This window comes from Balaenoptera physalus (assembly GCF_965194825.1).
Source record: "Balaenoptera physalus genome assembly, chromosome: 5".
NCBI lineage: Eukaryota > Metazoa > Chordata > Mammalia > Artiodactyla > Balaenopteridae > Balaenoptera > Balaenoptera physalus.
This window is the reverse complement of record NC_138884.1, coordinates 39,077,151-39,096,556: the sequence shown is the minus strand read 5'-3', so window position 1 is coordinate 39,096,556 and position 19,406 is coordinate 39,077,151. Positions and strand designations below refer to the sequence as shown.

Sequence of the window (19,406 nt, the reverse complement as noted above, 5' to 3'; positions counted from 1 at the left end):
CTGTTGGATTCTGTTTGCTAGTATTTTGTTGAGGATTTTTGCATCTATATTCATCAGTGATATTGGTCTGTAATTTTCTTTTTTTGTAGTATCTTTGTCTGGTTTTGGTATCAGGGTGATTGTGGCCTCATAGAATGAGTTTGGGAGTGTTCCTTCCTCTGCAATTTTTTGGAAGAGTTTGAGAAGGATGGGTGTTAGGTCTTCTCTAAATGTTTGATAGAATTCACCTGTTAAGCCATCTGGTCCTGGACTTTTGTTTGTTGGAAGATTTTTAATCACAGTTTCAATTTCATTACTTGTGATTGATCTGTTCATATTTTCTGTTTCTTCCTGGTTCAGTCTTGGAAGGTTATACCTTTCTAAGAATTTCTCCATTTCTTCCAGGTTGTCCATTTTATTGGCATAGAGTTGCTTGTAGTAGTCTCTTAGGATGCTTTGTATTTCTACGGTGTTTGTTGTAACTTCTCCTTTTTCATTTCTAATTTTATTGATTTGAGTCATCTCCCTCTTTTTCTTGATGAGTCTGCCTAATGGTTTATCAATTTTGTTTATCGTCTCAAAGAACCAGCTTTTAGTTTTGTTGATCTTTGCTATTGTTTTCTTTGTTTCTATTTCATTTATTTCTGATCTGATCTTTATGATTTCTTTCCTTCTGCTAACTTTGGGTTTTGTTTGTTCTTCTTTCTCTAGTTCCCTCAGGTGTAAGGTTAGATTGTTTATTTGAGATTTTTCTTGTTTTATGAGGTAGGCTTGTATAGCTATAAACTTCCCTCTTATAACTTCTTTTGCTGCATCCTATAGGTTTTGGATTGTCGTGTTTTCATTGTCATTTGTCTCTAGGTATTTTTTGATTTCCTCTTTGATTTCTTCAGTGATCTCTTGGTTATTTAGTAACGTATTGTTTAGCCTCCACGTGTTTGTGTTTTTCACATTTTTTTCCCTGTAATTCATTTCTAATCTCATAGCATTGTGGTCAGAAAATGTGCTTGATATGATTTCAATTTTCTTAAATTTACTGAGGCTTGATTTGTGACCCAAGAGGTGATCTATCCTGGAGAATGTTCCGTGCGCACTTAAGAAGAAAGTGTCATCTGCGGTTTTTGGATAGAATGTCCTATAAATATCAATTAAATCTATCTGGTCTACTGTGTCATTTAAAGCTTCTGTTTCCTTATTTATTTTCATTTTGGATGATCTCTCCATTGGTGTAAGTGAGGTGTCAAAGTCCCCCACTATTATTATGTTACTGTCGATTTCCTCTTTTATAGCTGTTAGCAGTTGCCTTATGTATTGAGGTGCTCCTATGTTGGGTGCATATATATTTGTAATTGTTATGTCTTCTTCTTGGATTGATCCCCTGATCATTATGTAGTGTCCTTCCTTGTCTCTTGTAACTTTCTTTATTTTCAAGTCTATTTTATCTGATATGAGTATTGCTACTCCAGCTTTCTTTTGATTTCCATTTGCATGGAATATCTTTTTCCATCTCCTCACTTTCAGTCTGAATGTGTCCCTAGGTCTGAAGTGGGTCTCTTGTAGACAACATATATACGAGTCTTGTTTTTGTATCCATTCAGTGAGCCTGTGTCTTTTGGTTGGAGCATTTAATCCATTCACGTTTAAGGTAATTATCGATATGTATGTTTCTATTACCATTTTCTTAATTGTTTTGGGGGTTTTTTGTAGATCCTTTTCTTCTCTTGTGTTTCCCACTTAGAGAAGTTCCTTTAGAATTTGTTGTAGAGCTGGTTTGGTGGTGCTGAATTCTCTTAGCTTTTGCTTGTCTCTAAAGCTTTTGATTTCTCCATCGAATCTGAATGAGATCCTTGCCGGGTAGAGTAATCTTGGTTGTAGGTTCTTCCCTTTCATCACTTTAAGTATATCATGCCACTCCCTTCTGGCTTGTACAGTTTCTGCTGAGAAATCAGCTGTTAACCTTATGGGAGTTCCCTTGTATGTTATTTGTTGTTTTTCCCTTGTTGCTTTCAATAATTTTTCTTTGTCTTTCATTTTTGTCAATTTGATTACTATGTGTCTTGGCATGTTTCTCCTTGGGTTTATCCTGCCTAGGACTCTCTGTGCTTCCTGGACTTGGGTGGCTATTTCCTTCCCCATGTTAGGGAAATTTTCAACTCTAATGTCTTCAAATATTTTCTCGGGTCCTTTCTCTCTCTCTTCTCCTTCTGGGACCCCTATAATGTGAATGTTGTTGCATTTAGTGTTGTCCCAGAAGTCTCTTAGGCTGTCTTCATTTCTTTTCATTCTTTTTTCTTTATTCTGTTCTGCAGCAGTGAATTCCACCATTCTGTCTTCCAGGTCACTTATCCGTTCTTCTGCCTCAGTCATTCTTCTATTGATCCCTCCTAGTGTAGTTTTCATTTCAGTTATTGCATTTTTCATCTCTGTTTGTTTGTTCTTTAATTATTCTAGATCTTTGTTAAACATTTCTTGCATCTTCTCGATCTTTGCCTCCATTCTTTTTCCAAGGTCCTGGATCATCTTCCCTATCATTATTCTGAATTCTTTTTCTGGAAGGTTGCCTATCTCTGCTTCATTTAGTTGTTTTTCTGGGGTTTTATCTTGTTCCTTCATCTGGTACATAGCCCTCTGCCTTTTCATCTTGTCTGTCTTTCTGTGAATGTGGTTTTTGTTCCACAGGCTGCAGGATTGTAGTTCTTCTTGCTTCTGCTCTCTGCTCTCTCTGTTTCCTTCTTTTTAATGGCAACTTTCCATTGTACAGAAATTTTACATTTTAACATATACCAACTTATGAATCTTTTCCTTCATGGTTTGTTCTTCTTGACTCTTGTTTAATATATCTTTACTATATTGAGATGACAAAGATATTCTTTTAAATTGTCTTCTTAAAGTTTTGCTTTTTAAACCATCTGTTTGTCTTGTTATGCTGTAACTTTTTTCATATGGATAAGCTAATTACTACCCAGTCAATCCTTTCCCTGCTGATTTGCCATTCTTCTCATAAAACTAGTTCCTGTCAATGCATGTGTCCATTTGGAGTCTTTCTGCTGTGTCCCATGGGTCTATTTCTCTCTTCCTGTACAATATACCATATTTGTCTATCTAGTCTTGACTCCACCTTGTTTTTCAGGCACCTTTATGACATTATCTCAATTCTTCTCTTACATCATTACAATCACCTCGGGGGTCTAGACCAGGAGAGGATGGGGGCAGCAGACTGGGGCTAACATGCTGAAGAAATTACAGCTAAACAACAGGAATAAAGTTCATCTTTTCCACACTGATGATGGAGTCAGCTGCCAACCATTCGATCTGGGAAACAAAGTTGCAAATTACATGGGCTGGACCCAGAAGTCAAGGGTTCAGGTGATCTCCCAGGGGAAGGCCCAGGTCCTGCAGGAGCACAGGGGTGAAGGGGCTCTGCATTCTCCCACAGTGAAGTTTCCCTCCTTTGTCATCTGTGGAGGGGCCGATGGGACTCTACCAGGGAGCTCTCTCACCTGACTGAGGCTGCAGATAACTGAGGAGGAAGGGGCAGGGGGCTGGGCAGGCAGCAGAGGGTCAGTCTCCGGGCACGTGGACCATCACCTGAACTCTTGTCTTCTGATAAACACTTCTGAGGGAGAGAACTGAGGAGAAAACGACCTCGCTCGTCCTTGCTCCTCTCTCATCTCCACTGCTCACTCTTAGACTCCCTACATCTTATCCTTCCTGTAGCCTGGTAACAGAGCCGCTGGGTCCAGCCCAGAGCACGAGAAGCGGGGTGGGGGTGGGGGGGGCGCAGGACGTTTCACTAGCAATGGCGGCTGATGGAACGGCTACACCACAGAGGGCCCCAAGACCCAGAGGGTCTCCTCAGCAGTGATGGTGACCATCATGAGCGTCCCTGCTCTGCAGGAGGCTCCCCGTGCTGGTACCGGGACTGCACTGCCCGGGGCTGGGCATCCGGGCAACCACCACCTGCGTACTCAGAGACCCTCAGCAGCGGCTGTGCACGTCGAAGGTATGGCCAAGGGGGTGATGCTCGGACTGGAGGCGCCCCCCCAGCACGAGCAAGTACCGGTTGCGGGGCACGGGTGTGGGGGGACACCGGGCTGGGGTCCCAAGGCCCACGCAGGGACTGGGAGGCCGCCCAGATAGGTCTCCAGGGTCCCCCACCAGCACCCGGTATGAACTGGCCAGGGATGGAGGGAGGGATGACCTTCTGGAAAATGCTGTCTCTTCGCCCTGCCCCACCCCACCCCAGGAGGCCGAGCTCCTCTCCATTTCCCTCTCTGCCTCTTTCCTTTTCTTCTCCCCTTCCTTCTCCCCTTCCCCTCTCTTCCTCCCTGCTCCTTCCCTCCATGGCTCCCCACCCACTCTGTCTCTTCCAGCATGAGCCTTCTGCTCAGCCTTCTCTGCTGGCTGCCCTCCGTGCTGGCTGCACCCCTCTCTCCTCCTTGCTCCCTGGTGGAACCGGGTGAAGGCCGAGGCACTGGAGGAGGACAGCTGAGGAATGATGGATGTACCTCAGGCTCAACTCTATGGTTCTCACTCTGGAGCAAGTGTCAGAGCCACTTGGAGGGCTGGTTAAAAAGTAGATGTAGGTCGATTGCTGGGCTCTGCCTCCAGGGTCTCCAAGCCTCACCTCTGGGGTAGGGCCTGACCATTTGCAATCTAACCAGTTTCCGGGGGGTGCTACTGCTTGAGCTTTGAGAATCACTGGGCTAGCACGTTCTTCCTCCTGCTGGTGGTGATCTCAAACCCAATCGTTCATTTATTTTTCATTCATAGGACAATTCTTAGGTCATGACCAAGTACTGGGAACTGGGGTAGGGAGAGGGGGAAGAATACAATTAGAGATGGACCTTTCCTCTGGGAGCTCACATCCTGGAAGGAAAGTAAAACTAGGACACAAATAACTCATCGAGGGGAGGAAGAAATTACTGAACCAAAAACAGGTTCAAGTGAAGCTTTGTAGGATTTCTAAGAAGCAAGGGATCACTCCTGGCAGGGGGAATGAGCAAGGCTGGTGGGGGACATGGCATTTGAGCTGGGCCTTGGAGGATGGGTGAGATATGACCTTGTGGCCATGAGGGGAATGGAAATTCTAAACGGAGGGAACAGCAGTACCAAATTGCTTGGAGGTGAAGAACATTGTTGGGGGATGGAGACCCTGGGGAAAGGGAGAGGGAGCAGTACTTATTGTGACCCTGGTAGAAATCCAGGGTTCATGAAGACTTGTAGTGAAAGATAAGGGAGAGAGCTAGGCTGCTGCAGGCCTCATGTCCCGCACTATGCATTTGGGAGTTCGTCTCCAAAATGGAGAAGCTCTAAGGAAACTCCATGGCTTCCTTGCTGGTTTCAAACCCGGATCATCCAGAGAGAGTTATGGATGAAGACCTCTGCACACCAGGAGGGGCAGAAGACTGGCAAGGGTCACTTTTGCTGCTGCTGTTTGCTCTCCCTTAAGCCTGACATCACTGTCTTGCCATCGCCCTCAGGAGGCATGGTCCCTCTGTTAACTGGGAGGGACTCTCAGCTTTCCCCTTAGCCCCAAAGGCAGAGCTGTGTGGTCCAGGGCCAGAAGCCAAGGTGTCACCTGTAAGTTATTTAGAAGTGAGAGTCTGAGTCCCCACCCCAGACATACTGAATTAAAATCTGCATTTTAACCAGACCCCTGGGTGACTGCACATCAAAGTTTGAGAAGTGCTGGTTTAAACCAGACTTTACAAGAGCCGGGGATAACAAAAGAAAAATAGATAGGGTTACTGAGCACCCAGTAAAAATTTACTAACCCCCCTATATATTATATCACCCTCTCACTCTAAACCTCACCCTGTTTTATTTTCTTTCATCTCCATTGCCACCTGAAGTAGTCTATTTGTGTATTTGTTCCTCTAAGAGCCTCCGTCACCTCCCAAGGTCCAAGAGAGCAGGCACTTCATCTGCTTTACTAGCTACTATGTTTCCAGCACTGAAAATAGTCTGGCAAATGGCAGGATGTCAAGAAATAGTCACTGAAAGAATGAATGAGTGGACGAATGAGCAGACAACCCCATGACCTGGGACACAGTCTGCGCAGCTCCCAGCGAACCTCTCTGTGGCAGAGGTCCACCCCATTCCCCACCATCCTCCTCCCCCCAGCTCAGCGGCACCCCTGGGGTCTGCTGAGCCAGCTAGCCTCGTGTGCTTTTGAGATGCCTCAAAGTTGGAGTGCAAGAGAGCAGAGAGTGTGAATTCATGTGTTCCCTCCTCTGCTTGACTGAGGTCTGCTTTGCAGGCTCTATCGTCCCCCGAGAAGACCCACCTCTGCCCCAAAACTGCTCTCTGCCTCACAGCCCTCCCCTCCCCTCTATGCATGGGAATTTTGTCCTCTTCTTGTAACATGAATTCCTTATTGCTGGACACAGAGCTCCAAACCTAACACCCTTTCCTCCCGCTCACGTGTGCCCTAGGGACATCAGTAGTTTGAGTTCACTGTTCTGCTTTTGCCACTCGTTTTAGCAAGATTCTTCTATCAGATGGATTGTCATGAGGGAAGAGTTGAAAGGGAAAGGTAGCAGCTGGGGTGAGAAAGGATGAGAACTGGCACCAGTGGGGGTTCAGTGGTAGGGGGTGGCCCAGCCCTACCCTCCTGCAGATTCAGACACGGAAATAGTCAACAGTGACGGTGCAGTGTGGCAACAGTGTTCACGGGCCAAATCTGAAGGGCTTCCTGGAAGAAGTGGGTCCAGGGCAACCCACAGGGAGGCTGGGGGTGCAGAAAAAGTATTCAGGAGACAGAAGGTTCTGCTTAGTTGGAGCAGAGGGTGTGCAGGGGCAGTGGACGGAGGTGAGGCCAGAAAGAGACACGAGGCCTCATGAGGGACATTAACAAGGGTGGCCAGGGGGATGCTAATGTGATCAGTTGGCTTTTGATAAGATCACCTCACTGTTTGAAGAGGGGAAAGGTGAAGGCAAGGGCCCTGGGAGGAGGGGAGCGCCCTGGTGCCTGGCTCCATCTCCATGTCTCCTGGCTCAGAGCGCCTTCCCCGCCCACCATCTAGAGTCAGGACCCCTCCCCCGCCGCCAGTTATGCTTTAACACACATTGTGTTTATTTTCTTCTAGGATTTACTCCATTAGGTAATTGTTTTGTTTATTTGTTTATTGTCCACGCTTTCTGTCGCACACAAGGCTCCATTCATGAGAACAGAACGTCTGTCTTATTCTCCATTGTATGCCAGCCCCACCCCCCAGTGCCTGGCACACAGGAGGTGGTCAATAAATATTTGTTGAATGAATGAAAACATGGATGGTATAGAGGCCATAGAGGTGGAAAGAAGTGGTTTGCGAGGTCTTTAGAGGTAGTGTCAATGGGAGGGTGACAGGCTGGAGGCGGAGGGTTAGATCAACAATGGTGCCCCAGGTTTCTGCTTTGAGCGATTGGGTAGATGGGATGTGGGGCTATTGGGGGAGGTGGGGGGCGCTGAAATGGGAGCATTTTGGGTGAAATTAATGTATTCAGTTTGGGGCAGGTTGAGTTCGTGTGCCTGAGGGACATCCAGGTGGATTTGTGTAGGAGGCACTTCAGTAGAAGAATCCGGAGCTCAAAAGTGAGATTTGGCTTAAAAGGAGAGGAGAGGTCGACTGGAATGGTGATGCAAGGATAGGAAGAAAAGGGCTTGGCAACTGACAGACAAGGAGAAGGGGCAAGGAGAGGGCCAAGTAAACACGACTGCTTGATTTCTTTTAAGTGACGTATTCATGTAGAATATATTCAATATAGACAAATATAAAAAAAGAAGTAAATATCCCAAGATCCAGCACCACCCATGGGTCATGGTTACATTTTGGTAACTGTTCTGGATCTCTCTCTCTTCTGGATGTCTCTGTTCTTCATTCTATATAACTGCACATTTACACTGATAGGCTTATATTATACACAACTGTTTTTGGAGCATGCATTTCCATACGTCATGGAAATATTTCTGCGTTGATAGATATGGTTCTGCACCATCATTTTAAAGAGCTACATGGATTTCCTTTGTAGAGAGATACTATAACTCATTAACTGATCCCCCGCAGACTGACACATAGATTGTTGCCAGTTTCTCAATATTATAAATAAAATTACGTGAACACCTGTGTCATCCTTCCTTGTCTCTTCATTTCCTGAGACGATATTCCTAGAACATTCTACGCTAGAATAGACAAACACTTACAATTTTGATATGCGTTGCCAAATTTCTCTCCAGAGAAACTGTCTTAATGTACACCCACACGTGACAGGCGCAAGAGGGCTATTTTCCCCCTTGTCACTCTTTTCGGTGAAAATTATACCTTGTTATGGGAATTTTTTCTTTTTATTGTTAATTTTTATTAAAGTTTTGTACATCCCAAATTTAAAGACTCATACATAATTCTGTAAGACTTAAAACAAACAAAAAAAGCATCCCCACTTTCACTCACCTTTCCCCATTCCTGATTTCCACTCCCCAGAGGCAACAATTTTCAACGCTTTCACCCATTTTTTCTGGTATGTGTTCCATATTTTCAATAACACGATCATGCAACATTTCTTGATTTTTAGTCACTGGTGTTATCTGATTGATCCCCTACTGTGGATGATGAGAACTACACTCTCTCCCACCAGCCTGTCCACCCCACCCCCACTGCTTTCCGTCTTCCATCCTCTCAATTTAGTTACATCACACATTTTGGCTAAGTCTTCACTCACTGCCTACGTTAGCGACTCAAGTGAGTACTAGTCACTCCCAGACGGGTCGCTACACATCCACTCTGTACTAGTCTGCTTTCCCTTGAGTTTCATGTTCTGGTTTCCTTAGTTTTCGGTGTACCAGTCACCAATTCATCCCCAAACCCACCGCCAGAATTGTATGGATCTTCTCAACATGCCAGAACACACTGGCTGATCTCTCAGCTTCATCTTTTTCTTGGAGATGCACTTGGTGAAACCCCCCATGCCTGGTCCAGTCTAGGCTGGCCGCATCCCCAGTCTGAGGCCCAGACACCAGTCCTGGATGCCCCTCCACCGTCCTCCTGGAGCGTCCCTTCACCTGGAGGGGACTCTCCTGGTTGCACCCCTCTTTCCTGGAAATCCAGTTTTTCTCTTTCTCAATTTACTCTGTTGTTTTAGTCAAGCCTCCTGAGACAGGACACATGGGAGATGAATGTTTTTGAAATGTTGCATGTCCATAAATATCTTCATTCTGCTTCCAGACTTGATTGGTAGTTTGTCTATAGAAGTAATTTTCCCTTGGAAGTTTGAACACTTTGTTCTGCTCTCTTTGTAACTTGTGGAGATGGTGTTCAGGAGTCTGTGCCATCCTGAGTTTTGATCCTTTACATTTGACCTGTATTTTCTCTCTGGATAGGCTCTTCCTTCTGAACCACAATTTTCAAATTTCCAACTGGTGTGATTTGACGTGGCTCTTTTTTCATTTATTGTGCTGGGCACCTGGTGAGTCCTTTCATTTGAAAACAGGTGTCTTTCAATCCTTGGGAATTTTCTTGTAGAATTTCTTTTAAATTTCTTACTCTCAGCTATCTTGTTCTCTTGTTCTGGAACTACTCTATTTTGGATTTGAGATTTCCTGGCCAGATTCTCTCATTTTCCTATATTTTCTTTCTTCTTTTCCATCTCCTTTGGGGGTTTTTGGTTATTCTTTCTGAGGGAGTTTCATAATTTATCTTCAACTTTTCCATTAGATTTTTAATTTCTGTTCTCAAATTTTTCATTTCTAAGAGCTTTTGTTTGTTTCCATTTTTAAAGCCTGGGATCCTTGTCATCATTGCAGAACCCTTTCCTGACTCAAGGACTTGGTGATCTTTGGCCATCTGTTTATATTTAAGGGGAGACACTAAAACACTGTTCAGAAGCTCCCATAAGCAGAGAGAGCTTGTTGACAGGCAGGTTGCGCTGGAAGGGGACCTACCTGGGCCTTTTCACGGGAAGAATGATGACGGTCCATATCTGTAAGTCTTTTCTCTTGTCTTGGATGGTTTTACAAAAAGTCCTCTGGTCTTCCATGTGCTGCCTGGCAGCCAGCATCCCCAGCCAAGTGGCAGGCCCGCATCTGATAGGCCCAGGGCAAGAGTACAAATAAAGTCTCACATGCCACACGTCTAAAGATTATAAGCCAAGCTGCTCTGCCAGGCCTGCCTGCAGGGTCCACCAGGACCTGTGCAGCCTGCTTGACCCAGAGCTTACAGGGGTCACGCCCTCCCCACCCGCCCAGCTGCTTGCAAACCGGAGTGTATAACGACCTGCTGGGGCTGGACATGCGTGTATCCGTTTCCCGGAGCTGCCATAACAATAGGAATTTACTGGAGGGATAAATTGGGAGATTGGGATGACATACAGACACTACTATATATAAAATAGATAACTGATAAGGACCTAGTGTATAGCACAGGGAACTCTACTCAGTACTCTGTAATGGCCTATATGGGAAAAGAATAGATACATGTATACGTATGACTGAATCACCGTGCTGTACACCTGAAACTAACACAACATTGTAAATCAACTGTACTCTGATAAAAATTATTTTAAAAATACAGAAAATAAAAGAAATATTGATAGAAAAGGGGGAAAAAAAAACATTAGAAATTTACTCTTTCACAGTTCTGGAGGCCAGAAGTCCAAAACCTGCGTATAGGCAGGGCCATGATCCCTCCAAAGGCTCTAGGGTGAATCCTTCTTTGCCTCTTCCAACCTCAGGGGACTCCAGGTGTCTTTGGCTTATAGCTGCTTATCTCCAGTCTCTGCCTCTGTCTTCACGTGGCCTCCTCCTGCATGTTTCTCCTCTGTGCTTATGTGTCTCTGCTTATGTGCAAATGTCCCTCTGACTTTCTCTTGTAAGGACACCAGCCGTTGGCTTTAGGGCCCACTGTAAATCCTGGATGATCCCATCCCAAGATCCTTAACTTGATCACATCTGCAAAGACTCTATTTCCAAATAAGATCACAGTCATGGGTACCAGAGGTTAGGAATTGGCCATATCTTTGGGGGTAGGGGGGGATGTGGAGGGACATAGTTCAACCCACTGCAGCACGGAAACCAGGGAGGAGGACTGGTCCCATCAGACGCACCAAGGACCCGGGGTAGGAAGGGCCCCCCTGCACACCTTACCTCCTCACTTCTCAGACTCAGGATTTCCAGGCTGTTCCTAGCTCCTTCCAAACTACCCCACCGCAGTGGAGGGAGAGAGGCAGTGCAGTTACAAGGGGGACCCCATCTGCTTAGACACCAGCTTCAGATGGCCTGTGTGGGGGTGGGCAAATTAAAAACTCTATCTCTGATTTTCTAGGGCTGGGGCTGTTCTTTATTTCCGCCCTTCTCCCTCAACCCACCTGAGGGCCTACACCCTACACCAGCCCTCTTCTGTCAATTTCTACTCAACCAGCGACAAAACTTTCAAAATATTTTCTTAAGAGTTAGAAAAGACAAAAAAAAAAGTTTTTGTGTTTCCAGGTTTGAGATGCACAGGGGCTTGTAGAGCAGGGCAATGCCTGTGGGGCCTGATAGAGGACGGGGCAGGGATCCCTCCTCCAGACACGGGCTTTCAATGCCTCCGCCCTCCCTCCCAGCTCCTGGGCCTCTGAGCCCTGTCCAATCACCCTAGGGGTGGGGTGCAGGGGAGAACGACACAAAGCCTCCCACCACTCTTAACTGAACCTTCTGTTTTCACCCAGCTGCACCCACACTTCCAGAAGTGCTAGGACCCCTCCACCCCTCATCCCTCCCAAGGGTCTTCAGCACAATCAGTCTTCTTTCACAAAGGCTTTTCCAAAGTTTTTACTAGTGCGTTGATACATCTTTTCATAAATGAGCCATTTATATTTCCTCTTTTATGAATTTCTTGTTCATGTGCCTTGCCCTTTGGAAATGTTTTGTCTCTTTTGGATTAAATTGTAAAACCTCTTTTTCTATTCAGGTTATTCACTTCTTGCCTTCACATATGTTGTATCTTCTCCAGTTTAATTTGTCTTTCAAATATAGGTGATTTTAACGTATTTGATTTTTATGTCCTCAAAATTCATCAATTTTTTTACTTTACAATTTCTGGGCTCCACATCATACTTAGAAATGCCTTCTTCACTGCGTGATTATTAAAATATTTACCCATATTTACTTCTAGCCCTTTTAAGATTTTCTTTTTTACATTTAAATATTTGATCCTTCTGAAGCCGGGTATGGATCCGGCTTTATATTTTTCCCAAATGACTAGCTAATGGTCTCAGCACCATTTATTGAACAATCATTTCTTTCTCACTGATTTCTCACTGCTTATCATATGTAGTTGGGTCTGTTCCTGGCCTCTGTGTTCTGTTCACTCCTCTGTCTTCTTGTTCCTGGGCCAGTAATGCTTTCAATTAATTTCTGTGGCTGTATTGTAGATTTCAGTGGCTGATAGGACAAGTCTTTACTCTCTTCTTCTGAATTTTCCTGGCTATCCTTATGCTTATCCTTCAGATAAGCATAAGTCTTAGTGTCATTTCAATTTCCAAAATAAATCCTCTTAAGATCCCAGATAGGCTTACATACCAGAAAATAATTGTCAAAAAGTAGATTCCACCCTAGAAAAAAAATATTGTACTATAGGGAACTATTACTAGGAAAAAATCATTTCCATCATCATCATAGTTTGCTTTTTCCCTAGGAAATATGAATATTGTTTCAATATCACTTGATCTAAGGAAGTTCTTAACTGTATCCAATATTTAGCAGAAATCTTTTCAGCTATAATTTCTACTCCCTAAGCTTTCCTGGTCTTCTGTAGAATAATTTATCATACTTCTTTTAAAATGACTTGAGAAACAGACTAACAGATATAGAAAACAAACTAGTGGTTACCCAAGTGGAAAGGGAGGTGGGAGGGCGAATTAGGGGTGTGGGATTAAGAGATACAAACTGCTATGTATAAAATAGATAAGCAACAAGGTTATACTGTATAGCACAGGGAATTATAGCAAGATAGCTTGTAATAACTTTTAATGGAGTATAATCTATAAAATACTGAATCACTATGCTGTACACCTGAAACTAATATAATATGGTAAATCAACTATATTTCACTTAAAAAAAAGGCTTAGAATCTGATAGATAGTTACACATTTATGCCCAGGGCTATATTGCTTGTAAAAGTCAAAGGGAATTTATCTTCTCAACAAAAAACCCAGTTCCCTGTTTTAAGGTTATCTGAACAAAAAGCACTGTGAACCTGAAGATCTTGAATAGCAAAAAGAAAAGGACACAGGGAGTCTTTGGTTACAACTTTTACTGAGATAATTGGCCCTTGGATGAAGCACCTTCTTACAAAACTCTCATCTATTGTCTTATTGATACAGTACTCCAGTGAAGTAGACAAGAGCAGCTTTTATGTCAATCTCCAGTCTCTAAGAAGGAAATGGAGACAAACACAGGTTGGTGATGTGCCCTGGGTCACCCAAAGCCCCAATCAGCTCGATGTTTAGTGCTGGGTGTTGCTGGGTGGCTGCACGGCTCTTGGCTCCAAGCCCGTCCAGTGTTTTCTCCCCCAAAGCAGATGTCAGCCAAGTGAGCCCTATCAGACAAAGGAGGGGACTCAGGTACCGCTCTTCCCTGAGGGTTGCCACTAAGGTTTTGCTCCTGGAAAGCAGCCTTGAGCCCAGGTGCCATGACCTCCATTTGCATCTCAGGGACCACCTGGTGGGACCACCAGTGGGCAGAGAGACCGGGAGAAGCTGCCAGCATCCCCTGCTGCCTCACCCACTTCCTCTCCTGGCATCATCCAGCCAGCCCTCGCGTTGTGCAGATACTGCCCAAGCCTCTGCTTAGCTGTATCACCTGGAGCTTTCGTCTCTCTTATAAGGGAACCCCTCCAGCCTCTGACCAAGGCATAGGTGTTTTATGGAACCGGTTGACCTCAAGTCAGAGAAAGCCTAGCCTGAAATATGGATGGCGCTGTTTCTTTCCCTGTCAGAATTGCTTATGCCATTTGAAGAAAACAAAGGGAAAAAAGCTGGTTAATGTCAGATTTGTGTAACAAATGCTTTATTTGCCTTCTCTTCTTTGCCATCATTAGGGATTTTTAGCTTTTGATGCTACTGGGCTAGAGATTAAGCAGCCTGTGTTCTCCATGAAGGTTATACGATGACGTATTTTCGAAGATTGGCCTTAAAGGCTTCAAATGACCCAATGTAGTGGATTAGCAGTGACCAACGGAAGGCAGGCAGCACGTGGGAACACTCTGTAGATCAGCCTAAAGCACTTCCTGGGGATGGTCTCTATGCTCTCCCGCTCAGTGTGCAAGGGCAAGGCCACATTACCCCACTTCCCTGGGGTCAGGGTTTAAATTAAATTAACGGGAGGACACAAAAATGCTGCAAACAAGTAGCTGGTCAGCTCTGACTCTAAAACCTTGAACTTGGAGAAGAATCAAGTATTTATTAATAGTGACCTGATTACTGTTTGTTTAGGGTGTGTATGTGTATGTGTGTTTTAGTTCCATAAGCAAATATTTTATTAGCGCTTTCATCCTAAATTATTCCAGTACTAAGAAACATCACTCTTTTTCATGGTTTGGATTTGTCATGTAATGCTGTAAAATGCAAGCTAAGAAAACAAGAAAAACTTGAGAAGTGCTCTTTTTATGTTTTTCAGGTCTCTCACACAAAGCTTTCTGCAGATGATGAGTGGAAGTAAGTGATTTGTAATTTTTTACAGCTGGTATACTAAAAATTAGACTTCCATCTTAACAGTTTGAGAAATTAAATGAAGCCATCATTTTATTTATAAATTTCCCAGGATAGAAGGTGGGTTAGCATGGCCATGTGTGCACAGTGATTGTATAGACCAAAACCACAGGGATTTCATCTGTTTTCTGCAGTAGGCTCCATGCAGTCCCACAAATGTGTATGTCCCTCAATATATGTCCTTATATGTCCTTGTCCTCTGAGGCACAAGACACATCTGGTTTTCTTTATAGCCTGTTTCCCCTGTGCTATGGTACCTACTGTGGGACCATTGGACCCCTATGGGCACCAAATGAAATAACAGTGAAATGTTCCTCCTTTTTAGCATTATGGTTATCAGTTATGAATGTATTCCTAATCAAAGTAGAAGTATTTATTACATTTGTATGCTACTTTATACTTTCCAAAGTACTTCCACATAGGTTAACCATCTGAGATGCATTTTACTGTATATGCACAAAATAGATTAATGTCATAAAGTATATTTTGTTTGATATCTATGCAAGTCCTATTTTAGACTGATGATAAATTCACTCTTCTATCTACGTGGCCTAAGTTGAAGTCCACTCATTACAGAGAATATTAAATAGTTATTTGGGATTTGGGGCTGTAAAAACTATAACTAAGTGCTTGTACCCTTTTATTTTTTTTTCACTTCCCATTTCTTCAGAAGAATGAATATATTTTTTAAAGAGCTTCTAGAAATCATTCTCAGCTCCTAAGCTCAGCTTCCAACACAGAAACTAATAGCCATGTAATTTTATTCAGGTTGCTTACCTGATGTGGATTTCAGCTTCTTCATTTGATAAATGAAGGGGTCTCAGTACATCTATGGTACCTCCCAGCACTAACATTTTCAGATTCCATCTCAGAAAAGTTGAACTCAAGCAGGAATATTTATGAGGGTCTGTGGGCTCATTTCTGTGCATTCTCCAGCAGGGGGCACCCCTGGGATTTGGATGGGGCTCTTACTGAGGCAGCTCTGTAGAAATGCTGGTAAAGACAAAGACCCAGCCCAGGTACCCAACAAGTGCCTTTAAAAGGTCACAGAATGTTACCCTGGAGTGCTTTCTGATCAGTGCTCTAACTAAATACATATTGTGACCAGTCATAAGTGGACACTGAGAGATTTTGTGACTGATGGTTCCCCACTTGGGGTGAAAGATAATGCTAATCAATATTTATAAAGTAATTGATTGGCAAGATTCATACTTTTCCCCCTTTTCCCTAATCTTGATCCCGGACTGCTCTCTCCTCTAGGCCAGTGAATCCCAATCTTGGCTGCACCTTAAAACCACACAGGGAACTTTAAAAATTACTGATGCCTGGATCCCATCCTGGAAATCTCTATCGGTTTGCTCAGGCTGCCATATCAAAGCACCACAGACTGGGTGCTATAACAACAGAAATCTATTTTCTCACAGACTAGGCTAGAAGTCTAAGATCCAGAGGTCGGCAGGCTTTGGTTTCTTCTAAGGCTTCTCTCCTTGGCTTGCAGGTGGCCACCTTCTCCCTGTGTCTTCACATGGTCTTCCCTGTGGGAGTCTGTGTCCTCACGTATAAGGACACCAGTCATGTTGGATTAGGACCTGTCCTAACGACCTCATTTATCTTAATTGCCTCCTTAAAGACCCCCTCTCCAAACACAGTCACATTCTGAGGTCCTAGGGGTTAAGACTTCAACATATGAATTTTGAGGGGACCCAGTTCAGCCCAGAACACCCAGCAATGCTCATTTCATTGATCTGGGGTCCAGCCTGGGCACTGTGATTTTTAAAAGCTCCCTAGTGATTTCCAACTCACAGACCAGGTCAAGAGCCTCTGCTCTAGACTCTCTTAGAGACCACTTCTGCTGTAGGAAGTTAAACCAGATGACATAATATTTTAGTGGTTTTCTCTACCACTGTATAAAATTAAGAGTCCAACTAAACACTGAAGCATTTAGCCATCCTCTGAATGTTTGTGCCTAAGATAATACTTAGGTCTCTTCTTTCTCCTTATAATGAAAATGATTTATACAACTCAGGAGTTTTCTGTAGCCCCGCGGATAACATTCTCTTCACAGGCACCATCTGCAGGATATCTTTGTACTTGAGAATGTTAGCAATTACTTGAAATTACCAGTATTTGACTGGGGTTTTTTTTCACTTTCAAAAATGGCAATTTTATATGATTCAACCTAATAGCAATTATTATTCCTCATATAGGTACAAATAAAATATATATGTGCTTTGCAGTTTTAGACCAATCCTGCGAGGTACAGAAGGATTTGAGATCTGCAAATGAGGAAACTGAGGCTCAGATAGAATAAGTGACTTTCCCAAGGCGATCCACGTGGCAGATCAGGGCCTAGAACCCAGGTCTTCCCAGGGCCCATCAGTGAGCTTTTGGCCCCATCACTTTCCTCGAAAGGACAAGGCTGAGCCCAAAAGCACGTGGGAAAGCTAAGGGCTGAGAGGAATTGGTTTTGCTGACAAACTCAGGCTCCTCCTCTCAGCTGTCCCTTCCCCAAGCCCAGGAGAAAGGGAGGAACGAAGAAGGACTTTGGAAAACTTTGTAATCAAAGCTTCAAAAACCCTACATTTGAAATTCCCTGTTGCTTCTTATGAGTCCCACCTATTTTTCTTGTTCTGCTAAATGTGCAAGAGTTGAGGGCTTTTTCAGCTGACTTCCTTTGCTGGTTCCAGCCTGCAGCAGGAGAGGATGTACAGGATGCACCAGGACCATGAGTCCATGCACATGGAGATGATCTTGACCTTCCTCTGTGCCCTGGTCATCGCCCAGATAGTGCTGGTGCAGTGGAGACAGAAGCATGGTCATTCCTACCACATGAGTCAACCCGGGGGCCGCTGGAAGCCTGCTCCTCTTCCCATCACATCCCTCCTTTGTTACCACTTTGAAGGAAATGGTTTGGTTTAAGTTGGTGGCTCTCAACCCAGTACAGTTTTGCTCCCGGGAGCAACATCTGGAAACATTTGTGATGGTCACGTCTTAGCGGGAGGGGAGGGGGGATAGGAGCTGCTACTGGAATGTAGTGGGTAGAGGCCAGGGATGCCACTGAAACTGCACAGGACAGTTCCTCATGACAAAAATGTCTATAGTGTCAAGGCTGAGAAACCCTGGTTTAAGTAACCCAATTTTCCTTTTGGGCATGAACTACTTCTGCCAGTGGCCCAGGACAGGAGGATTAGGCATGGCAGAAACAAAAGACTGAGTCTGTCTAACTTTGCTTCATTAGCAATAAACTGTCTTGGCATTGATGGTTTCCATATCCAAGGAAGCGTGATAAGGCAGACACTGCGCTGACCTTGGCCACACAGAGCGGGATCTTGTTGTCGCAGACCAATCCCACCCAAGCACGCCCACTGGAGCCTTCCTATCTCATGGCCTCAGAGTCATACCCTGGGCTTGTTGGACCTGAGACCAGGCCACTGCAATGTGCAGAGCAGTGGTGCTCACATCTCAGGGTGCATCAGAATCACCTGGCGGGCTCCTTAAATCAGATTCCCAGGTCCTACCCCCAGAGTTTTTGATTCAATAGGGGCCAAATAATTTGCACATCGAACAAGTTCCCAGGTGGAACTGATGTTACTGGTCCTGGGACCGCATGCTGAGAACCAATGGTTTAGACCTGAGTATGGCCTGAGTGGAGAAACGTTGCAGAGGAGATAGGTCCTCAATTAATGCTCTCCATGGTTCGGGTCTTGGACTGTATAAGAAGACTTGCCTGTGACATATGAAGGGCTGGCTTAGACCAGTATTTTATTTTCTTTTTACCCATCATAAATATTACTTCCTACCTAGCATGGGATCTAAAGGAATTCTTTTGAGTTCCCTATAATATGTAAATTTAGGTAATTTTGAACATTTATTTAGAAAGGGGAATCTTGGGGGTAGGGGGTTTGTTTGTTTTTTAAGCAAATGCATCCATGTGCTGCCATGTCACCACTGCCTTGTCAATTAAAATGAACATCCTCTATATTCCACTTGGACAAATTTTCTTCAATGAAGGAGACAAGAATCAAACCTCATTAGTTACTTTATATCAAAGAAAAGCCCCTTAAATATACGGTTTCCTTATCTTCAAAATGGAAATACCTAACATAGAATTTCTAGAGTCCTTAAGAAGAAACCTGGATTCTTAATGAAAAGGTTCATAGCCCTGTTCCATCCTTCCTTTATAACTGTTAATTACCTCTGGATTAGATTTTTTTTTAAGTTCCGTTTCCATGATGACACAGGTGTGCATTTTACATAGAAGGAAATCCCCCTTGAAAGGAAACACCACATGAGCCAACTGACTTGCACTGTGTCCCACCACTCCTCTGCTATTTTTATTTGATGATTTTTGAGGTACTTACGCCAAAAAGAATCTGTCCTTGTCTTGTATTTGACGAAGTTGCTCATGTGGCAACTCTTTGAAGCAAATGCATCCATGTGCTGCCATGTCATCATTGCCTTGTCAATTAAAATGAACACCCTCTATATTCCACTTGGACAAATTTTCTTCACTGCGTCCGTCAATGTGGAGTTCACACACTGGCTATACCACAGATACACCTGCCCATGAGTCAGAGGCCCCTTGAAGGGCTTGTTGCCATTGGAGGTTCTGACCCTTGGTGGCTCAGGCTACAACTGTTGGTTAGCTGGAGTGGTCTGCCCAAGTTGTTTCCTGTTGCTCACTACACAAGTTGTACTGCCTA

General features: G+C 44.1%; 1 protein-coding gene across 1 annotated transcript in view; it reads left to right on the top strand.

Annotated features, from left to right (window-relative positions):
• The first annotated feature begins 14,385 nt into the window (after nt 1-14,385).
• Nucleotides 14,386-19,406, top strand: part of RNF175 (ring finger protein 175) — a 54,456-nt gene continuing 49,435 nt past the window's right edge. Inside the window, 1 exon segment of the mRNA XM_082463587.1 lies at nt 14,386-17,532. Within this exon segment, the coding sequence (XP_082319713.1) occupies nt 17,407-17,532 (126 nt within the window). The 5' untranslated portion in view covers nt 14,386-17,406.